A 24,450-nucleotide genomic window follows, 5' to 3' on the forward strand; every position below is an offset into this window, starting at 1 on the left:
AATTAAAGAACTTGCTTTAGACCCTAGTGAAAAGAACTTTAGCCTATGACTGATATGTTTACAGTCCTAATTCTCTTCTTAATTCTCTGTGATTTCAAATAAATGATATAGTCTTTTTTTTTTTTTTTTTTTAGCCTTTTATTGTCTGTGAGAGGGAGATCACTTTATTGTTGGAATAAAGTGAGATAATTGGCCAAAATGAAGTTTCTCTCTTGGCATTTTGGATAATTTGTGAAATAGACATATTTCAGCTAAATTTGTTACATTGCTAACTGGCAGAAAATATACCTTAAAATTTGTCAGTTAATCTGATGTTAAAGTGGAGAACAACCAAAGCTTTACTTGGGATATGTCTATGATTTTTAGTGGATTCTGTGTGTGGGTAGCTAGCGGTTACAGAGAGATCTACTTCCACTAAATGACATCTGTATTTTATGAAAAGCCCTTAATGCAGCATGGTGTGTCTGTTGGTTTTCAAACTGTGTTCTGTGGAACCTCTGGGTACTTCCAGTCCCCTCGACTTCAACTGGAGCTGCTCAGCCTTCCTAGGATTCACATTTTGAGCTTCCACTGGTCTTCTTGCTCTCAACTTGCCCCTCTATGGCCAGAATCAGGTTATATCACACTTTTGCTGGAAATACTGCAGTGGCTCCTCACAATGGATATAAGGATTCGGTCATGTACTTGACCTCATCTCCTTTCTTCTGTGTACTCAGCTCCAGCCTCACTGGCCATCTTGCTGTTCTGAGACATGACAGGCATGCTTGTATTTCAGGACCTTGGCACTGCTGTTTCCTCCAGCTGGTGTTCTTCCCCTAGATGTCTGTATAGCTGACTCCCTCACCTCCGTCAGCAAACGCTGCCTTCTCAGTGAGGTCCACCCTGACCACATCACTTAAATTGCAGCCCTTTGTCTTTCTTCTGTTGCCAGCTCTTTTTATTCCCTTTAGTCTGCTCTATGTGTTTTTGTTCCATAGCACCTACTGCCTGTTTGTCAGTGGTCTCCTTCCACTAGAATCTGTTCTACGAGAGCCAATGTTTTTGTTGTTTGCTCTATCCCTAGCATCTAGGACGGTGCCTGGCACACTGGTCCTGGTCCTGGGAGCCTGAGATTTGTGTTCCAATGTTGCCCCTGCCTAACTCTTTGACTTTGGACAAATCCTTTAATCTCTGGGCCTTAGTCTCCTTAGGGCATTAGCCATGACAATCTGTGAGGTCCCTATAGGTCTAAATTTTTGTTTATTCTATGAAAAATAAAGATATTATAGCAACTGTTACTTGTCTGAATCAAATAAAAAGTAGTGTCACAAGAGTGGCATTGTTCTAATATGTCCCTTAAATGTTAATACATATTTGGAAAAATTGCTGGATACTTTTATAAATAATTACCTATAAGTCCTCAATTTTATTTAATACATTCTAAATCTCCAATCGTAGTGACCTATGAAATGTGGCTTGCAACTCCCAAGTCGTTTTCTGTAAAGGCAAATGAATTATTGTATAAATGATCCATTGAATTTTATGTTATAGCTGCTGGCAAGTGAAAGAAATTGTTTATATCTCTCAATCTTATTGCTTCTCTTTTATGAAAGATTTAAAAAATCTGTAAACTGCTTAGTAGTTTATGAAACTTGAATGAAAAAATACTACTGAATTGTGTTTTTTTAAAATGTGAAGTTACTTTAAAAGTGATTACAGAAGTTAAGAAATTTAAAATGTGATTGTGAAAATCTCGATAAATTAAGGTTCAACATTTGTTTGCCTGTATATCAATGTGTAAGTACACATTTTTTTAATTCTTAATAAAAGATACATGAGACTATTGCATTTATTTTATATATGTAAAATAGCTGTGATTGTAATCATACCAAAATATGATTCCTGTTCCTTTCACTTGCTTAGAGATTTACGTGACAGTCCCTACCCCTTAGTTCTGTTTTCTGCTTTAAAAGTTATTCATGTTGGGAGGCCAAGGCAGGCAAATCACAAGGTCAAGAGATCAAGACCATCCTGGCCAATATGGTGAAACCCCATCTCTACTAAAAATATAAAATTTAGCTGGGTGTGATGGTGCGCACCTGTAACCCTAGCTACTCAGGAGGCTGAGGCGGAAGAATCACTTGAACCCAGGAGGCGGAGGTTGCAGTGAGCTGAGATTGCACCAGTGCACTCCAGCCTGGCAATAGAGTGAGACTCTGTCTTAAAAAAAGAAAAAAAAAAGTTATTTATGGGTAAAGGAATGAGAATAAATCTAGTCTAGGGAGGCTTATGGTTTAGGAATAATTGCATTCTGTAGGAACACTCAGAGCCAGTGTTTGGCCCTCCCCAGTATTAAATACTGACTTGATTTCTTTCTTTGTTCTCTTAGGTGTGTCTCTCTCCTCTGTGGCTTCTGAAAGTGATTATGCTATTCCTCCTGATGCTTACTCCACAGACACGGAGTACTCACAGCCAGAGCAGAAGCTCCCAAAAACTTGCTCATCTTCCAGTGATAATGGGAAAAATGTAAATATTGAATATGATTTTTAAAAAGTAATGAGTCAGTTTGAGCCTCCAAAAGGAAACTGAAAATGCTTTTTTCTATCTTTTAAAAATTAGGAACCACTGGAAAAATCTGGTTATTTATTAAAAATGAGTGGTAAAGTCAAGTCTTGGAAGCGGAGGTGGTTTGTTCTTAAAGGTGGTGAATTACTTTACTACAAATCTCCGGTAAGTGAAAAATGTTTTCTGTTTAGAACGTAATTCCTCAAACTATAAATCAGACGCCTGGTTGATTTCCTTCCAATAATGCAAGTAATGATACAAAGCATTTCTTATTTTTACTGTTAAAGTTAATCACTTTCCATTTGTTTTTCTCTTCCATACAGAGTGATGTAATTAGAAAACCCCAGGGCCATATTGAACTTAGTGCATCCTGTAGTATTTTAAGAGGAGATAACAAACAAACAGTTCAGGTACTTAACTTTTTTTTTTTTTTTTTGGTATCATGCCAAACTCAGTTCTCAATTATCCAACCTAATGGAAAGGAGATTGGATAATTCAATGTTTCTTTATTCACTTTGATGCCTCGAAAGTATGTGAAACTCCAAGAATTTTTGTTTAAAATATAATGTAAGTTATGTTTGTGTTGGGTGACTCCCACCACACTTTACCTTTCTTCCTTTATACTCTTCTTTCCTCATATTTAATCTCCTAGGTATTTTCAGCTGTGAAACTGTGAAGCTATTTTAAGGAAGGGTTATCTGGTAAATGAATTCTCAATAAGATGTTAGTTATATAATGTACTATGAAATTCAAGAATGTTTGTATTTTAATATAGAATCTGAAAATGATAGTTCTTGTATGAACTTCAGATGCCATAGCACCTAAGTGGGAAATATATTGGTGAGCAGAGGGACTGTACTGCCAAGCAAGTCACACTGTAGGGGTAGCTGCTGCCCATTTTACTCACATGAAAGGCCAGTCTTGCCAGAAATCTGTTAAATTTAAAACACAGGCTGTTGAGATATTCTAGTATATGTAATTTAAATTCAGACACTTTATTTCTGAAATGTCTTCAATAACCATTATTTTCTTATATTGCTTGTTTGGAGGGTGGAAGACAACTTTGCCAGAAAGGTACATATCAATGTTTCCAATGAATTGTACCTGAAAACCCCTCAAAAATTTAGAAAAGAGAATCAAGGAAAGATTTGTCTTTGGTCATGGCAGTTAGGAATCATTTGTAAGCTTCTGAAATATTTGGAAAATTTGCAATGTGGCTAATTTGAGACTGGAAAATTCTGAGTTCATAATATCTAATCACATGTTAGTTCCAAGAATTTCTCTTCTTATATGCAAGATCTTATTTTACTTATAGTTGATTTCTTCATTTGTATTAAGAAACCTCTTGTTTAGTTGCTTAAAATGTGTTATTTTATTATAGTCTTTAATCATTCTGCTCCTCATTTCAATAAGTAGGAACCTGGCCAGGCATGGTGCCTCACACCTGTAATCTCAGCACTTCAGGAAGCTGAGGCGGGTGGATCACAAGGTCAGGAGATCGAGACCATCCTGGCTAACATGGTGAAACCCCGTCTCTACCAAAAATTCAAAAAAATTATCTGGGCATGGTGGCGGGCACCAATAGTCCCAGCTACTTGGGAGACTGAGGCAGGAGAATGGTGTGAACCCGGGAGGCGGAGCTTGCAGTGAGCCGAGCTTATGCCACTGCACTCCAGCCTGGGCGACAGAGCGAGACTCCGTCTCAAAAAAAAAAAAAAAAAAAAGGAGGAACCTGTAGCACATTTAAGCGAGGAAGGGAAAATGTGACAAATAAACAAGATATAAAATCATAACCCCAAAATTAAGTAAACTGGAGTAACAAAATTATTTCCACAAAAATTTAATTGCTGTAATTCTCACAAAGTGGTTAAAATGTTCTAAATGCTATAGAGTCATTTATTTAGAACCTGGGACTTGAGGTTTAGCATGTTTGCCTCCATGTTAAGTGATGACGTTTGAATAATGAACAAGGAAATGCTAACAATCCTAAATCTTCACAATTTTCTTTCCTATACCTTTCTCGTTGCATTCTAGCTGACCACTGAAAAACACACATACTATCTGACTGCAGATTCTCCCAATATATTGGAAGAGTGGATTAAAGTGTTACAGAATGTCCTTCGAGTACAAGCTGCCAACCCACTTTCCCTACAGCCTGAGGGCAAACCCACCGTGAAGGGATTGCTCACTAAGGTAGGAACCTCCTGTGCATAGCAATGTCCTGGGCAACTATGGGCATGAGCCCATGATCGCTGAAAATGGGATGTCAGAGCATATATATATTGAATATTTATATGATCCTGGGGATAGGAAAGGGTGTTTTTAAGTATGATGCCCAAGGCAAAAGCTATAAAGATGAAAAGAAGACAAATTTGACTATAATATGTAAAAATGTAAAGGCTCTATTAAAAATTCTATGAGCAGAATTTTTAAAAGGATTGAAAAACTTTGAGGAGGTATTCGAAACGTGGAAACTGGTTAATATCATTAATATTTAACACTTTTTTTCTAACCAGTAAGCAAACAATGAATACCAGTGGGGGGAAAAGGAACAAAGGACTCAATGGGAAAGAAGGAGAGATCATCGAGGTTGGAAGGAATACAAATGATCAATAAGCATATGGAAAAACATTTTACTGTCACTCAGAATTTTTTTTAAAGCACAGATTGAAATAATAGGTGTCACTTTTTAAAATCTGGTGAAAAGTAAGACATTTTTACAAATTTTGAAATCTAGTATTGACAGATTAAGAAATCTGCTAGTTTCTGCAATTATAGAGGCAGTAGAAAGTAAAAGAAATCTGCTAGTGAGAGTATTACTCTACAAGGCAGTTTGGCAGTAGAGTTACTTAGTGCTGAAGTGTTAACTTAGCCAATAATTTTGAGTGAACAAATCAATATCAAATATTTTAAACACACACACACACATACACACACACACACTCATATATATCTCCTTTGATCCAGCAATCTCCATTTTAAAAATTTATCCTTAGGAAATGGTCTTAATTTGCGAAAGATTTAATTATGAGATGTTCCTCGCAGCATGTTTCTTTTCCTATTTTGAAAAACGAGGTGTGATTAATATATCTGAAGTGCACAGATCTTAAGTGTAGAGTTTGTGATGAGTTTTGAAAGCTATTTACTGTTGACTCTGTTAAGATGCAGAACATGTCCATTACCCCAGAAAGATTCCTTGCACAGCATGATTCATAATAAACAAAATTGGGATCAACTTAGACATAGGGTAAGGTATAGCTTAAAAAAAATGTTTGTACAACCATATAATACTTTACTATGTAGCCTTTTAAATGTTGTAAAAGAATATCTAATGCTATAGAAATATGATGTATTGTTAGGTAATAAGTAGAGTGCAGTGTTATATTATTATCCCTTATTTGTTGTAAGTATTTATAGAAAAATGTCTGAATGGGAAATATACCAAGGTATATTGGTTATCTCTGTGATTTTATTTTATTTTTACTTAATTCTTTTTTTTTTTTTTTTTACAATGAGTAAGTATTGACTTATACTTAGTATTATTTTTAAGTTTTAAAAAGTCCTATTGGTCACTTTTTAAAAATACAATAAAATATGTATACACACATAATCACTCCTCATTCATGTACTCTGATTATAAGAGGTGGAAAATTAGTTGGAAAGGAACAATGCTACTGTGTAGTTTATACTTATTAATAATGTGGGAATGTAGGTGGGAGCTATTCCATAATATTTAAAAAGACTGACAACTATAGCAAAGGTAAAAAAAAATTCACCATTGCATTAAACAAAGAGATATACTATGTACTATGTTTTTTCTAAAATACAACTATGACAATGTTTTCTTAGTTACTGATTGGTTAGGAACAAAATATTTGCACAATACGTTTCCAGTGAACACACTGCTACTTTTAATCACATTCTTACTGTAATTCATAATAATGAGCTATGCACTTCTTTCGAGGACCACATATGTATATCAAACCCTGAGAATTTAAGATGATCCCATGGCTAAGGGTTTATTACTTCCCCCACAATTAGGTTTTTGTTTGCTTGCTTGTTTTTACTTTATCAGCATGGCATGTCAGTTTCTGCTCCTGTAATGTTTCTGTGATTCTCCGCTTCCCATTTCACAATTGCATTTTAAATGAGCGTGAGTCAATGGGATTCTCAGATGACTAAATCATTAGGGTTTATAGCCAGGATGCTTATTAACTTTCCTTCCTGCCATTTGTGCTTGTCCACCCCCATGTTTTCACCCTCAGAACCTTATAAGACAACAGCTTCCCTCAGTTGTTCTAAGTGACTTGTTCTGAGCTCACATTCAGGCTGCAATATGAGATACTGTCGAATTGCATTTGAATACCTTGGAGGGGAGGAAGTTTTCTCAGGTTGTCACGTTGTTATTAGTAAGTACAGAATAATATAGGTAGATGCTAAGAACTTGACTAATTTGATTCTAGACATTCACTCTTGCAATTTTTATTTTAATGCTTAGGAAGAACATTTTCTATATAAAAATTCAGTTCTTTAAAAAACGAAAATTTATTACGCAGTTACCACATGGAGCACAATGTGCTGAAAGATACTACGATGAATAGGCCATTGTCCCATTCCTCAGAGAGCCTCATAATCTGTTGAGAAAGAGGGAGACAAAAGCTTATTTATAATGATATATGTAAAGTACAATTATTGAGATGTGTCAGGAATGACTTCTGAGAGGAAATTTACCAGTGCTGAGACTTCAAGGAGGAGTAGGAGTTAGTTATACCAAATGGGAATGGGCGGAGGGGTGGTACTCCAGGTTAGGAGACAGCATGAATGAAGGCTTAGAGTCTCGAAGCAGTGGCTCACACCTCTAATCCCAGCACTTTGGGAGGCCGAGGCAGGCAGATCACCTGAGGTCAGAAGTTGGAGACCAGCCTGACCAACATGGTGAAAAACTGTCTGTACTAAAAATACAAAAATTAGCCAGGCGTGGTGGCAGGCACCTGTAATCCCAGCTACTTGGGAGGCTGAGGCAGGAGAATTGCCTGAACCTGGGAGATGGAGGTTGAAATGAGCTGTGATTGCAATATTGCACTCCAGCCTGGGTGACAAATGAAAGTCAGTCAAAAAGAAAGAGAAGAGAAGAGAAATCTCGAAGCAGTGCCAGCTGCACTAAGAACAAATCCTTTGGAGAAAAAGCTAGAGGGGCCTATGGAGGATGGAGAGCTATTTTTATCTTTTTAAGGACTTTGGTCTTTATCCTGAAGGATATTTGAAACCCTTCAGAGTTTGTAACAGGAGTATGGGCATATTCCTGTTGCTAACAGATTACTCTGCTAAAAGGAAGGTGAATTAGTGGGAGGCAAGGTGGAGGTTCTAAGAACAGTTAAGGGAGTGGTTCCCATGAAGAGGACGAAACTCTGAAGGGGTTACAGGAAAAGCGAGGAGAAGATGAATTTAAATAATGGTAAGAAGTAAAATCTTTAGTTTGATTGAATTTGGGGTTAGGAAGTAGAAGAGATAAAGATGCCCTGTAGATAGATGATAGCCGATAAGAGAGAGCTCAGGAAAGAGGAGCAGTTTTAGGAAGATTAGAAGGTTATTTTGGAAGACATCAGGAGCTGGTAGGATGTCTTAGTTAAGAAACCTAGCAGGCAGCAGACCACCAGTCTACATCAGAGGAGAGTGCTGGATTGGAGAGCGGGATTAGAGGAATCATCAGCATACATGTGGCAATTATGGGAAATTATGTAGGGCAGGGAAGAGCAGGGGAACACTTGTAAATTTCAGGGCACAGTAAGGAGATGTGTGCAGAGATCTGAGAGTAATGCCTGTGACTCATCTAGTGTCACATGTGCTCAGAGAAGAAGGTACATTGCCTTCAGTGGGTTGAAGGGTAAGTGGGAGATTAGTAAGTGAAGTATTTAAGTTTCAAGGACTATCTATACCTTTCAATGCATTAGAATCAAGCTGGAGGGAACCTGGAGTCAGGAGAGGCATTTTTTAGGGTGGGAAAGGTGTGCCTTGGGTTTACAAACTAAGGGGCAGGCATCTGGAAGAAGGAGGCGGGAGATTAAAGACAAAGTCCAGAAGAAGTGGGTGGCTGGACGTGGTGGGAAGGCATACTGGAAGGACTGAAACTGGAGGATAGGTGAGGAAGGGTGCAGACAAGTATCTTAAGTTTGTGGGACATTGAGTGATATCATGTCTAATATCCTCGGTTTTCTTGATGAACATTATCCCGTAAGACAATGTTATTTACTAAGAGTGGGGAAAAGGATGGAGAATAATCATTCAGGAAAGTAGGATGTACCCAAGGATAAATAGAAGGCTTGGTAAGTATTATTGAAGGCCCACCAGACTTCCTGATTTGAGTTTATATTGATTATTTTTCTCTAACATCTTCAGATGCCCAGGAAAAGGAGCAGAGAATTTACATTGCAGTCAAGTGAGGATAGTGGTTTTTTTCTAACATTTTATTATATAAATTTTCAAATATGCAAAAAAGAATAATTTTACAATGAACACCCATATTCCCATCACCTTGTTTCTATAATCAACATTTTACTTGCTTTACCACCTATCTATCAAGATGATATTTGAAATTAATGTTTTATTATGGGCATTGCCAACATATGTGAAAATAGAGGGAATAATATAATGAGCCCTCATATATTCATCATCTAGTTTCAAAGTTATTAATTATGGCTAATATTATTTCCTATAACCCCCTGTAACCATCTGTGTCTTATTACATTCTTCACTAGATTATTTCAAAGCAAATGGAGATGGAATTTTGTTGAGTGGATTTGTTAGAAGCATAGGAATACAGCATAATCACAGGCCCTGGAGCAAGAGTTGTTTCATGATCAAACATGGAAACCCAGGTTGGCAGAGAAGGACATGGGGCCAGGAGGGGACTGATAAGCTAGAATAAAATGGAAGGATCAAGGGGCTTAAAATTATGAATGAGGTCAAAGAATAAGAGTGTGGGCCGAGCATGGTGGCTCATGCCTGTAATCCCAGCACTTTGGGAGGCCAAGGTGGGAGGATCACCTGAGGTCAGAAGTTTGGGACCAGCCTGGCCAACATGGTGAAACCCTGTCTTCACTAAAAATACAAAAATTAGCTGGGCATGGCAGCACATGCCTGTAATCCCAGCTACTCAGGAGGCTGAGACAGGAGAATCACTGGAACCCGGGAGATGGAGGTTGCAGTGAGCCAAGATTGTGCCACTGTGCTTCAGACTGGGCAACATAGTGAGACTCCATCTCAAACAAACAAACAAAAAAACCCAAGAATAGGAGTGCAGTAAGTGAGGGGGGAGGGAAGCAGGAGGAACTGGGAGGAAATTGTGATCAGAGAGTAGAAAGTAAATTGCGGAAGTGGGATTTTTGTCTGTAAATCCCAGTGAAGAAAAAAGGATTAGGGTATGGCTGAGGGGATGGGCGGCAAAAGTGGAAGGACAGCAAAGGTTATTAGAAGTGAAGAGCGCAAGGATGTGGAGACAGTGTGGCAAGAGGCAAGGGCCAGGGTGGGAGCCAGACTGCCTGGGCACAAGTCCTGGCTCTGCCACTTACCACCTGTGTGAGCTTGAAGAAGTTACTTACAGGCTCTGTGCCTTAGCATCCTCACCTGTAAAATGGTGAAAATAATAGAGCCAACCTCACAAGGTACTGGGAGGATTCAATGAGTTATTTAAACATATAAATTGTGTTAGAACAGTGCCTGGCATATCATAAACACACACACACAAAATGCTAGCTATTATCATCTGAGAGTTTCACCTTGATAGTGAAGTCAGCAAAGCTGGTGGCAGGATTTGTGGTGGAGAGCACTACAGGGATGGGCTTATGGGGAAGGAGAGAATACTGTAGGGGCTTATGGTTTGTGCTGTGGCAAGGGCTCATTGGGATATGATGTACTGTTTGTCTTCAAAATTTCAAACGAAACCAATAGGAACTACCTTTGTTATGGAGGCATAGTAAAAAAAATTACTCTTTTAATTAGTTCACCTTGAGATTTGAGGTTGTCTTTAAATTTTCATGAGGATTCTTCTAGTATAATTTGTTTTCTAATTTTTTAAAGAGTAAGTCAGGGTTTTAAGAAATTCTAGGCTGGGTGCGGTGGCTCACACCTGTAATCCCAGCACTTCGGGAGGCCGAGGCGGGCAGATCACGAGGTCAAGAGATTGAGACCACCCTGGCCAACATGGTGAAACCCCATCTCTACTAAAAATGCAAAAATTAGCTGGCCATGGTAGCAAACGCCTGTAGTCCCAGCTACTCGGGAGGCTGAAGCAGGAAAATAGCTTGAACCTGGGAGGTGGAGGTTGCAGTGAGCCGAGATTGCGCCACTGCACTCCAGCCTGGGTGACAGAGCGAGACTCCGTATCAAAAAAAAAAAAAAAAATCCTAATGCAAGATTTATGTATAAAGATAGATTGTTAAAACACAGCTTTTACAGTGAATTGGCAAAGGTCTTCATTAATTTGCCGTTCTTTAAAGGCATACATTGTTCTCTTTTAAAGACAAATCATTTCAGAAGCACACTGTCTATAGCCAGATGCATTATACTTCAGTTTTTATGAGACTTCTTTCTGGAGATTGTTTAAAGAAGAAAAGAAAAAAACACCCCACACCACGCTATTTAAAGCTTCCAGGATATTTGTCTGTAAATATGTTTCTAAATTTAATTAAATTGAAACATGTCTCAAATGAAACATTTTTTGTTTTCTCTCAAACAGTATTCTAAATCCATCAAACTGTTAGGTGGTGGAGTTACTCGTTTGCTTAAACCATAGCTGTGAAAAACCCAAAGGCTGACTGGGTTTATGAGTTTAAAAGAAAACGTGTTTTCCTTCTTATTCATAGTGAGGACAGAAGCGTTTATTGAGTAACCACTGTTATCCTTTATTTATATTTTCGTATTTGGCTCTCACAATAGCCCAGTTGTGAGCCTCTTTGCACTCTTGATGAAAATATTTAGCATACTGCTAATTGTCTGTCTTCCTCACAAGGCTGTGAGCTTCCTGAGAAAGAAGACTCTATCTTGTTCAAATCTGTTTCTCCAGGACCTATATCACTTACTGACTATTCAAAGTCAAGAGCTAGGTTCAAATTCTGTCCCAGTCACTTAACTTAGTACCTGATATATAGGAGGTACTCAATTTACAGCAATAGCTTTTAACATTATTTTATTACTTTGTATGACTACTTCTAAGAAGGCATCAAATGTTTTTGAATGAATGACTCTTTTACATTTGGGAAATTACTAGAATTCTTTAGGTTTTCATCTTCTCACTTCTTTTTTATTTTTATTTTATTTTATTTTATTTTTGAGACAGAGTCCGCTCTATAGCCCAGGCTGGAGTGCAGTGGTGTGATCTCGGCTCACTGCAACCTCCGCCTTCCGGGTTCAAGCAATTCTCCTGTTTCAGCCTCCCGAGTAGCTGGGACTACAGATGTCCACTACCATGCCTGGTTAATTTTTGTATTTTTAGTAGAGATGGGGTTTCACCATATTGGTCAGGCTGGTCTTGAACTCCTGACCTCAGGTGATCCACCTGCCTTGGTCCCCCAAAGTCCTGGGCTTACAGGCATGAACCACCGTGCCCGGCCTTCATCTTCTCACTTCTAACGTTAGAGTGTTAACCTAGAGAGCCACAGGACTATTGGAAATCTGTGAAATATGGAAACTATGAAATATACTTACTGGTGAAATTGCACTTTCTCTTCTTTATGTTAATGCATTTATGGGGTACAAGTTCTATTCTGTTACATGCATTGATTGCATAGTGATTCTGTCAGAGCTTTTAGGATACCCATCACTCGTAATAACATACATTGTACCCCATTACATAATCACAGTCCACCCCTCCACTCCGTTCTTTATCCATCTGTGAAACCTCAGTCCTAGGCATAGTATTTGATGCACAGTAAACATTCATTATATGTTGAATGGTGAGCACTAAAGCAAAACTTGCCATTCTACTACTGTTAACAGGTAAATCTTTTTTTTTTTTTTTTACAACTTGTATTTTAGATATAGGGGTACATGTGCAGGTTTGTTACATGTGAATATTGCATGATGCTGAGGTTTGGAGTACAGATCCCGTCACCCAGCTAGTGAGCATGGTACCTGATAGGTAGTTTTTTTAACCCAGCCACCCTGGTTCCCTCTACCCTGGTAGTCCACAGTGTCTGTTGTTTCCATATTTATGTCCATGTGTGCTCAATGTGTAACAGGTAAATCTTAAACAGCATTGGACCATCTATTTGGAATATCACTTATATCTGGGCAAACTGAATACCTATAGAAACTCGAATAGAGTATATAAGCTATACTTTAAGGTGTCAGAGTTCTGGGCTACATTTGTAATTCATTGAAATATGATTTCAGGTAAAACATGGATATTCCAAGAGAGTCTGGTGTACACTAATAGGAAAGACATTGTATTATTTTCGGAGTCAAGAAGACAAGGTATGTATGTATTTTTAATATGCCAATGGAAATAACTTTTTCTTTGTTAGGGCTTAAACTTTTCCTTTTCATTCTTCTCTTACTTTGTAAAACTTCAGAATCTTTATGAGGTTGAAATTTGGTATAATCTGGTGAAACCGAGATAATTATACAAAGGTCTATCACCTACACGTACAAGGGTCTTGATTGTTAATTACAAGCCTTAGCAACTTTTAATTAATGCATCTTCTAAGACCTGGAAAATTCTTCTTCTACTCCCTCCCCACAACCATCAGTTTCTTATATTTTCCCAGGTTCTTACAGACCAGATAAGGTTGACAGAAGGAAGCAGCAAGTTAGGAAAGAAAACCTAAAAAGGAAAAAGAATCTAGTTCTGTGCCAGGCCCTCAAATTCCCGAATACCACTTATCTACCCATCCATCTGCCTGTTTATATTCTGTTTATTAATGTTTAATCCCCTCCACAAAAGAATCTGAATTATTTTTAATTTCAGAGTAAAAAGACGGGGTATCTACCCAAAGGTAAAATGCATGCCCAGTCATCGCTGCGGGTATTCTGTGTCACCTTTGGGTAACTGAAACTATAAAAGTTGAACCAACATGGGCCATGAGTACTAATATAATATAATGATGTCCGGTCCTCTGAAGAGCAGCCTGTGACTGTTACTGTGTTAATGAGACTAAACTTCTCGGTCTAGTGACCACGTGGGACAGTTAGTATTTCTCCCTCCCATTTAACAGACTACATACACTCTCAGGTCTGACCAGCTATATTTAAAATACATGCCATTATATTCAATATTGCTAATGGGGTGGAGATTAACACAGACAACCATTAAAAACAATGCTGAGGCCAGGCACGATGGCTCGTGTCTATAATCCCAGCACTTTGGGAGGCCAAGAGGTGGGAGGATTGTTTGAACCCAGGAGTTTGAGACCAGCCTGGACAACATAGCAGGACCCTGTCTCTACAAAAAATTTAAAAATTAGCTGAGTGTGGTAGTGCGTGCCTGTAGTACCAACTACTAGGGAGGCCAAGGTTGGAGGATCACTTGAGCCTGGAAGGTGGAGGATACCAAAGTTCTTGTTCTCACGGCCAAGGAGATCTAGGTCGTGGACACACACAGACAGAGTGAGTTTAGGGCAGGAGTTTAGTAGACAGTGCAAAAGGAAAAAACAGCTCTCCATCACAGAGAAGGGTCCCGAGTGGGTTGCCAAGTTGTAGTAAAAATATCAAGGTTTTTATAAATGGGCTAGTGAGGAGGGGGCTCGTAAGGAGGGGATATCTTATCCTCCTGATGGTTTAGTTGGGACCAGGTGTGCTATCTGTACAGAGCAGTTTTTTTTTTTTTTTTTATCAGCTGTGTCTCATTCCCTGACCACATAGGCTGACTCTTAGTCTGTGTTTCTTCGTCCTGGTTATCTGGGAGGGAGAGTTTCTGTGTTTGTTCCCATCTTCTTGCAGCTGTAGGCACCCGCCACCCCCAAGTCTGCTTTTAGCTTCCCTATCTTAGTGTGCCGAAAGGGAAAAGAATGTGCTTATTAAGGTCCACTGTTTTATTGGGGCCCATTGTACAAGTGTGAAGTTTGGTAATTACCCAGGAGACCTTCCCCACTCCTGTGCCGAAGCTGTCTTATCTGTGTTTTACTGTCTGCTCTTTCAGGCTGCTTGTTGTGAGAAGAGAAGTGATTTCCTTGAACTGCATGAGGTTAGAAAAGGAGCTATCTTTGAGCTGCTTTTTTTTTTTTCAGGCTTAGTTCACTTTATTTTTCTTGTATAAAAACCCTCTGTTGTAGCCACAGCTGGAGCCTGGGTCTGCTGCACGGAGACCCTGGTGTGGGTCTTGACAAGGTGGTCAGTGAATTCCTGATAGGGAGACTTGGTAAACACAGTCTCCTTCCAGAGGTCGGGGTCAGGTAACTGTAGGTCTTAGAGATGGCATCAAAGGTGGCCTTGGCGAAGTTGCCCAGGGTGGCAGTGCAGCCCCGGGCTGAGGTGTAGCAGTCATCGACACCAGCCATCACGAGCAGCTTCTTGGGCATAGGCGCTGAGACGATGCCAGTGACCCTGGGTGAAGGGATGAGGTGCACCAGCACAGAGCCGCAGCGGCCTGTCACCTTGCAAGGGACGGTGTGGGGCTTGCCAATCTTGTTCCCCCAGTAGCCTCTGCGCTCAGGGACAATGGAGAGTTTGACCAGGATGATGGCCCCACGGATGGCAGTGGCCACTTCCTTGGAGCACTTAACACCCAGGCAGACATGGCCATTGCGGTCCCCCATAGCAACAAACGCCTTGAACCTGGTGCGCTGGCCAGCACAGGTCTGCTTCTGCACCGGCATAATCTTCAAAACCTCGTCTTTGAGATTGAGAGAGGCCCCCAAGAAAAAAATCAATGATGTCAGATTCCTTAATGGGCAGGGAGAAGAGGTAGATCTCCTCCAGGGACTTGATCTTCATGTCCTTGACCAAGCGGCCCAGCTTGGTGACGGGCATCCACTCCTTATCCTCAGCCTTGTCTCCGCGAGCTCCGCAGCCTCGGCCCCGGCCCCGGCCCCGTCCACGGCGGCGACCCCGGCCCCTCGCGGCCCCGGATGCCACTGCCGAAACCTCCGCGGAAGCCACCGCGGTTCCCCATCCCAGGGCCACCAGGGCCTCCAGGCCCCCCCACTGCACTGGTGTCATCCACCATTTGGTGTTTTCTCAGAGAAGCTGAACTGCTTTTTTTAAAAGGAAAGTTTTCTGCTGGGGACTCACTTTACCCTAACTGTCTATCTAAATAATTTCTTTCTGCCTCCTATAACAATTTTAGTACAGCTGAATCATCTGAACTACTGTATAGAAGTAGCACCTTGCTTTTTCCTCAAAAGTTAAATCTCTAATATGTATATGGTTCTTTCATATTACTCTTGGGCTCTTTGGTTGTTGCCACTACTTTTGTTACACTGTGGATGATCAAATTGCCTTTAGGCATCATTTTTAAAAAGATATGTTATGCTTGTGTGGTGGCTCACGCTTGTGATCCCAGCACTTTGGGAGACTGAGGCAGGAGGATTCTTTGAGCCCAGGAGTTTAAGACTGGCCTGGGGAATGTAGCAAGACCCTATCTCCAAACAAAAAAAATTTTTTTTTAATCAGCTGGTTATGGTGCCATGTGCCTGTAGTGCTAGCTATTTGGGAGGCTGAGATGGAAGGATCCCTTAAGCCCAGGAGTTCGAGGTTACAGTGAGGTTACTGATTGAGCCACTGCACTCCAGCCTGGGAGACCCAATCCTGTCTCTAGAAAAAAAAAGGAAAATAAAAAAATTTAAAAGTATGCTTTATAAATTTAAAAATGAAAAAGACTATGAAACATTTTAGTAGGAAAAGATTTAGAAAATGCCTTCCTCATAATTACTAACATTTACTTTAGTTTCCTTTAGGTCAGATCAAACTCTGGGAGGCTAAAGTGGAAGAGGTCGACCGATCTTGTGATTCAGATGAAGATTATGAAGCTAGTGGACGCAGTCTGTTATCCACACATTATACTATCGTTATCCATCCCAAAGACCAAGGTCCGACTTACCTCCTAATTGGATCCAAGCATGAAAAGGTATTCAAAGACTTATTGGTTGATTTAGAATGATGTAGACTAATATTATTCAGATATTGGTAATCATTGTCAAATCAATTTAATGGAAATAAGGAAGAAAATTTTGCTATAGACTTTCAGCTCTGTTTTCAGAGATTATTTACCTCCCTGGAAATGAGCCTTGTTCAAATATGTCATTTTCCAATCCTGTTGGTAAAAGTGGTATCAAGGCTGAAATTAGTGCATGGAAGTAGAGGGCTAAAGGACCTTATGTTAAAAATGTGAATCTCTCAGACTGAATATTTTTTGGTAAATCTAAGAACTCCGTTTTATATTTTTGACTAATGGGCTTAGATACAATTGAAAATTAATTATTTTATGTATTATATGTGCATGTAGTCATTTATGATAAAGGAGGTATCACAAATTAATGGGGAAGTAATGTATCATTCAATACATAGGGTTATGTATTTATTGTATATTGAGGAAATTGGCTACTTAGGAAACATTAGTTTTTTATCTCATACAGATAACAAAATAATTTCCAGATGAATTTAAAGAGTTAAAAGAATTCAATGAAATTATTTTTTAAGAGAACCTTTATCTGATTTCTGAATTGGAAGTACTTTCTAAGAAAACAAAAAGGTGGACCGGCGTGGTGGCGCACATCTGTAATCCCAGTACTTTGGGAGGCCGAAGTGGGCGGATCAAAAGGGCAGGAAATGGAGACCATCTTGGCCAACATGTTGAAACCCTGTCTCTACTAAAATACAAAAATTAGCCAGGCAGGTTGCGCGTGCCTGTAATCCCAGCTACTTGGGAGGCTGAGGCAGGGGAATCACTTGAACCCAGGAGGCAGAGGTTGCAGTGAGCCGAGATCGCACCACTGAACTACAGCCTCGTGACAGAGCAAGACTCCATCTCAAAAAAAAAAAAAGAAAGAATGAATGAAGACAAAAAAAAAAAAAGAAAGAATGAATGAAGACAAAAAGGCAGTGTAAGAAATCAGAGTGCAAATGGTTGATAGATTTGACTATAAAAATTGAAATAATTCTTTATGTCAAATATTATCATAAATATGACTAAAAAGATAATACAGAAAACAAAATATTTCATGGATGGGTACTGTATCCTTAACATATAAACAACTCTTTATAGATTATTATTGTTACTATTGGTCATTGTTTTTGAGCACATGTATCAGGCCAAGTGCTAAGTATATCTCTTCTTCATCCTTCCAATTACCCTCTGTGGGAGGTGACCTTATTCCCATTTGTAGGTGGAAAGACTGAAGCACTTTCCTGCGGTCACACATCTGGCAAGAGGCAGAGTTGATATTAGACCCCTGTCTCTAACCATAGTGCCTGTGTTCCTGAACACTTGCCTCTGCTACCTCTCATTTGATTTGAAAAGGACTATATTTCTAGTAGAAAAATGGAAAGAGGGCCTGATGAACAACTTACTGAGGAATTTAATGGCTAATGAACGCTTACACTCATCTGTAATCAAAGATATGCACATTTAAAAGTGATAAAGCTTTTATTGTCTCTGAGGTTATCAAAGATTTAAAAAATTATGCTAGTGAAGCTATGAGGAGGGAAGCACTCCTGTACACTACTGGTGGGAATAGAAATTAGTGTAAATGCTTTGGAAAGTACTTTGAAAATATGTTTCAAGAATTCCTGAAAGTTTTCACGCCCTAGTAATGACTCATAATTCTATTTCAAAAAATATATACTAAGAAAATGTTGGCCAGGCACCGTAGCTCACGCCTGTAATCCTAGCACTTTGAGAGGCCGAGACAGGTGGATCACCTGAGGTCAGGAGTTCGAGGCCAGCCTGGCCAACCTGGTGAAACTCTGTCTCTACTAAAAATACAAAAAGTAGCTGAGCATGGTGACAGGTGCCTGTAATCCCAGCTACTTAGGAGGCGGAGGCAGGAGAATCACTTGAACCTGGAGGCGGAGGTTGCAGTGAATCGAGATCATGCCGTTGCACTCCAGCCTGGGTAACATAGCAAGACTCTGTCTCAGAAAAAAAAAAAGAAAAAGAAAAGAAAGAAAAAGAAAATGTTAGTAAATGCAGCCAAATATTTATGTATAGTTTGTTCGACACAATACTTTTTAAAAAAAAAAAAAAAAAACAGAGTTTCACTCTGTCACTAGGCTAGAGTGCAGTGGCATGATCTCGGCTCACTGCAACCTCCACCTCCCGGGTTCAAGAGATTCTCTTGCCTCAGCCTCCCGAACAGCTGGGACTACAGGCATGCACCACAGCTGGGACTACAGGCGTGCACCACAATGCCCGGCTAATTTTTGTATTTTTAGCAGAGACAAGGTTTCACCACGTTGGCCAGGCTGGTCTGAAACCCCTGACCTCAAGTGATCCACCCTCCTTGGCCTCTCAAAATGCTGGGATTACAGGTGTGAGCCACCATGCCTGGCCTACAATACTCTTTTTCAAATAATTTTATTTTTTAAGGATTTTAAACATGGAAAATATAACATTTCCTTTTCAGTTAACAGGTGATAGCTGTCACAGTATTTTTTATTAGTGAGAAGTTAGTAACCATCATAATGTTCAGCAATAAGAAATTGCTTAAATAAATATGGTATGTCCATATGTGTAATAGAATATCCTGCAGTCATTAAAACTTGTTTATAAAGAATTTCTAGCAACAAGGGAGTGCTTGTACTATATTACTAAAATTCAGAAATTATCCTCTACTTTTAGAATAATTCAACTATGTAAAAATTTAATCTACATATATATTTTCATAGAGAAAAAAAGACCAGAAATCTCTGGTGAATGGGATAAGATGGATATTATGTTTTCTTTAAATTTTCTGGATTTCCAAAATATCCTGTATGTATCACTCTGGGAGCCAGATTTTTAATTTCATAGAATTTATTTATTTTGTAAAAGAATATCAGCTGGTTGTATTTAGTCTCTTAACATGTGTTATTCTTCTTAATTTTGTCATGCTTTTCTAAGACGCATCTGAAGAAAATAAGAAAAATGTGAATAATGGGAAAAGGTAATATAAACACAGTTCAAGTGAGCATGCCTCAGAATGGTTTGAATAAATGGCTTTTCATTATTATTTAAAAATTAAAGCAAGTGGTTCGTTTCCAACTCAAAGTTTTCTACTGTTTATGCAAGTTGTTTTTTTCTTTGAGTAATCAAAACTGTGTCTTCACATTTCTATTAATATGTTCTGGTTTTCAGGACACCTGGCTTTATCATCTGACTGTTGCAGCTGGAAGCAACAATGTCAACGTTGGATCTGAATTTGAACAACTGGTTTGCAAATTGCTAAACATAGATGGGGAGCCTTGTAAGTTCATAAACATATAAATAAAGCTTTATGGTTTATGAAATGGGCCTCAACCCACTTAGCCTAATGGAGTTTTCACTTAATGGGTTCCTGTTTCCCTGAAATATACCCACCTTTTCACTGCCTTCGTTCATCATGGGAGAGAATTCTCTCTGCGGCTCTTTGACTGCAGGGACACCATCATTCCTCATTAGGCTGTGTCAGGTCACCTCCCTCTGCCTTTGCTTCCATTGCTCCTCTGCTTGGAATGCCCCCTTCCTTGGCAGTCCTCACCCACATAATGAAACCCCACCTAGCTTTACGAGATCCCCTAGCCAGCCCCCTCCAGCTCAGCATCTGGCTCATAAAAGGTGCTTCATCAATGTTAAAATTATGTCCTAATACGCTTTGTCACTTAATTCTTTTATAGCAAGCTTGTCCAACCTGCAACCGACAGGTGGCATGCGGCCCAGCATGGCTTTGAATGTGACCCAACACAAATTCCTAAACTTTCTTAAAACATTACGAAATTTCTTTCTGAGGTTTTTTGTTTTTAAGCCCATCAGCTATCATTAGTGTTAATATATTTTATGTGTGGCCCAAGACAATTCTTCTTCCAATGTGGCCCAGGGAAACCAAAAGATTTATGGCATTTGTAATTTTGCATTGAAATTAAATTTTTGTTTTGTTTTTGAGACAGAGTCTCACTCTGTCACCCAGGCTGGAGTGCAGTGGCATGATCTCAGCTCACTGCACCCTCTGCCTCCTGGGCTCAAGTGATCCTCCTGCCTCAGCCTCCTGAGTAGCTAGGACCACAGGCGTACACCACCATGCCCAGCTAATATTTGTATCATTGGCAGAGATGGGGCTTCATCGTGTTGCAAAGGCTGGCCTTGAACTCCTGAGCTCAAGTAATCCACCCACCTCAGCCTCCCAGAGTGCTGGCATTCCAGGCATGAGCCACTGTGCCTAGTCTGAAATGAACTTTTATGGCTAAGGTTTCCCCACTGAGAGTCTAGATTCTATCCTATGCTTTACACACTAAGAGAGACCACATTTTATTTGCTGTGTCCAACACAGGAATTTAATAAATATTGATTTTAGGAATGCCTTCAAGTTCCTCTTTATCTTTATATCTCTTTCTACTTTGGCTTCTCCTTTCTAGAGAAGTTCTAGATCTTTCCCCAGCTCTTTCTCATATATAGTCATGCCCGCTACCTAGGTCACCAGTCTTTAGCACATTTAAGCAATGTGCTAGTGCCCTGGTAGACTTACTGCAGCCTAGTAAATTAGGACCCAACTCTTCAAGATTATCCAAAACAAGAACATGTCTCACTCATAAATGGCAGCTAAACTGTGAGGATGCAAAGGCATAAGAATGACACAATAGACTTTGGGGACTCAGGAGGAAAGGGTGGGAAGCGGATGAGGCAAATCAGGTTCAGTGTATACTGCTCGGGTGATGGGTGCACCAAAATCTTCCAAATCAACACTAAAGAACTTACTCATGTAACCAAATACCACCTATTCCCCAAAAACCTATGGAAATTTTTAAAATTAAAAAAAAGAAAACAAACAAACAAACAAAAAAACAGTAACGTGAGAATCCCAATGGCCTGGCTACCAAAATAAAATAATGTTGCCAAAGAGTTTTTTTCTGACCTTTGTGACCTAAAGTTGTGAGCCAAGCCTGAATGAGCTAATGTCTAAAGGATGAATTTAATGGGAGGCCAAAATAAGTGGTTTATTCAGTTTTCTGTTCATATTTTATTCTGCATTTAGCCTCTCAGATATGGAGACACCCCACTTTGTGTCACAGTAAAGAAGGAATCATTTGCCCTCTGACAACTCTACCTTCCGAAGCCCTACAGACAGAAGCTATTAAATTATTTAAGGTAAAATATTTATATGTTGTTAAATTATTTAAGGTAAAATACTTATATGTTGTTAAATAATTGGAAAAAATTAAAAATAACATTTTGGGTTACAAAATTTTACTCCAAGAACATTCAAAATGTGTTTATTATTATTAAGAATAACATTGAAATAAAATTGGTGAATTTAATATGCTTTCTTAGTGAGGATTTTGGATTTACTGAAATAAACTTAATATGTATGGTTTGGGCAATGTGAAATACTTGGTATCAGATGAATCATTTCCCCTTTAACTTCTAATTTTCCACATCACACCAGGCACAGCACTGGGAGAGGGGCAGCACTCTCTTTCCTCTCTAGTGTTACTCTCAGTTTCTTATTCCTCAATCTCTGTTAGAAATCCCTGATCACTCAAAACTTGCCATGCACCTTAGCACTCTTTATCATTCTATCCCTATCATCAGTTACCTTCCAGTAACTCTTCAGATTTCTCTAAGGGCCAGGCGTGGTGGCTTAATCCTGTAATCCCAGCACTTTGGGAGGCCGAGGAGGGTGGATCACCTGAGGTCAAGAGTTTGAGACCATCCTGGCCAACATGGTGAAACCCCATCACCACTAAAAATACAAACTTAGCTGGGCGTGATGACGCATACCTGTAATCTCAGCTACTTGGAAGGCTGAGGCAGGAGAATTGCTTGAACCCAGGAGGTGGAGGTTGCAGTGAGCTGAGATCATGCCACTGCACTCCAGCCTGGGCAACAAGAGTGAAATTAAGTCTCAAAAAAAAAAAAAAAATTATCTAAGGATTTTAGCTCCCAACTCACATTCTCTACCTGAACTCTTGCAAATGACTGTTATCACTTCACTCACCAATGCCATGATTTTAAGATTCTTGACCTTCTAAATTCCAGTAAGCTTCACCTCTGGTCTCCTTCATCATCCCGTTCTCTATGTCCACACCTGACTTCATTCCTCACAAGTACGTCACCTCTAAAAGCTTCAATTCAAACATCTCTTTCTTTAAGCAGAATCCTAGCCTACAAGCTCTTTTTTTTTTTTTTTTTTTTTTTAACTCTTCCATTTTTTTCTTCATCTCTAAGACCTTTGTTTTGGACCATTTGCTTTCTTTGAGATCATAATAACTGCATCTTGACTTTTCTTCCTTCCTTATCCAGTCTGGTTTATTCCTATTAATTCTCATAGTTCCTTGGGACCCATACTTCCATGCACTCTTCAGCCAGATCCCAACCTAGATCAGTGCTATGTTTTCTGCTCCCAGGATAACCAGATGTGCAGTGCTGCAGAGCATCAAACCGCCATGCAGTCTGATGTCAGTATAAATTCAGGGTCTTCCTCTGTCACAGCCAACTTTCTGCCTTTGTGCTTGTCTTTGGTCACATCCCCCTCAAACTCTCTACTTAAGAATACAGCAGAGAAACTTACCTTCTATTTCGCTGAGAAAATTAGAGGACATCAGACATGACATGACTACTTCAAAGCCCTCTGCTTGCAGCTGGGCGCAGTGGCTCACGCCTGTAATCCCAGCACTTTGGGAGGCCTAGGCGGGCAGATCATGAGGTCAGGATATCGAGACCATCCTGGCTAACATGGTGAAACCCTGTCTCTACTAAAAAAATACAGAAATTAGCCGGGCGTGGTGGCACGTGCCTGTAGTCCCAACTACTTGGGAGACTGAGGCAGGAGAATCACATGAACTTAGGGGGTGGAGGTTGCAGTGAGCTGAGATCATGCCACTGCACTCCATCCTGAGTGGCAGAGCAAGACTCCGTCTCAAAAAAGAAAAAAAAGAAAAAGAAAAAGAAAAAAGCCCTCCACTTAACAGACAATCTTTCATCTCTTTTCTCCTCCACTCCTCCAGCCTCAGAATATGGTGGATCTTCTGTGTTTCCAAGTCTGGACTCTACACCAGGATCTTGGTACTTCGTTTTCCCCTAGTCTCTTGGAGCTCAATCTCTTTCTTTTGGCTTTGTCTTGCCTAAGTTTCTCCCATCTCAAAAAATCTATTTGTTTATTAGATAATATTATGGAGTTATTGTTAATTGCGGGGTCATGGATGGCTATAGAAAAAATCTTTATCAACTGGACATCCAGCCTGAAGTATTTATTGGTAAAGTAATAAAGTAATATGATATACATTAAAATACTCCAGAGGAAAAGAAAGTAGAGGTGGGGAGGTGGTGAAGTTTGGCAAAATGCTGATAATTGTTGACACTGGGTGATGGGTACATAGGTGATTATTATGCTGTTCTCTCTACTTTTATACATTTTTAAAATTTCTATAATGGAAAATTTAATAATATCCACCTGTAGAGTACACCAATACCTAAATCAAGAAAGACTATACAAATATATTTGAAAATCTAGATGATGTGGCCAATTTTATAAGAAAATATAAATGACCAAAATTGATTCCACAGGAAAAGGAAAATCTAAACAGAGGAGTTTACCAAACTTTATGTGTAGATAATTTCAATGCTGTTTAAATTGTCCCAAAGCATAGGAAAAGAAAGAAATTTTCCAAATTCAATCTTTTCTTTTACTTTTTACTTGGGACAATTTCCAACATATATAAGTAGAGAGAATATTACAATGAGGCCTAAAGTGCCCGTCTTTCAGATCCACAGTCATCAACACATGGCCAATTTTGTTTTATTCT

At 39.4% G+C, this 24,450-nt stretch overlaps 1 protein-coding gene and 1 pseudogene across 3 annotated transcripts in view; one reads left to right on the plus strand and one right to left on the minus strand.

Annotated features, from left to right (window-relative positions):
• PLEKHH2 (pleckstrin homology, MyTH4 and FERM domain containing H2) overlaps window positions 1-24,450 on the plus strand; it is a 130,924-nt gene that overhangs the window by 69,797 nt on the left and 36,677 nt on the right. For all 3 annotated transcript variants that reach the window (XM_038006869.2, XM_073022943.1, XM_038006870.2), the window contains 8 exons: window positions 2,369-2,505; window positions 2,599-2,709; window positions 2,868-2,954; window positions 4,579-4,737; window positions 12,934-13,014; window positions 16,424-16,603; window positions 19,811-19,919; window positions 21,681-21,793. In XM_038006869.2, the coding sequence (XP_037862797.2) occupies window positions 2,369-2,505; window positions 2,599-2,709; window positions 2,868-2,954; window positions 4,579-4,737; window positions 12,934-13,014; window positions 16,424-16,603; window positions 19,811-19,919; window positions 21,681-21,793 (977 nt within the window). The remainder of the gene's footprint in view (window positions 1-2,368; window positions 2,506-2,598; window positions 2,710-2,867; window positions 2,955-4,578; window positions 4,738-12,933; window positions 13,015-16,423; window positions 16,604-19,810; window positions 19,920-21,680; window positions 21,794-24,450) is intronic.
• LOC140713393 (small ribosomal subunit protein uS5 pseudogene) lies at window positions 14,773-15,703 on the minus strand (annotated as a pseudogene).

Source organism: Chlorocebus sabaeus, chromosome 14 (genome assembly GCF_047675955.1).
Source record: "Chlorocebus sabaeus isolate Y175 chromosome 14, mChlSab1.0.hap1, whole genome shotgun sequence".
Lineage (NCBI taxonomy): Eukaryota > Metazoa > Chordata > Mammalia > Primates > Cercopithecidae > Chlorocebus > Chlorocebus sabaeus.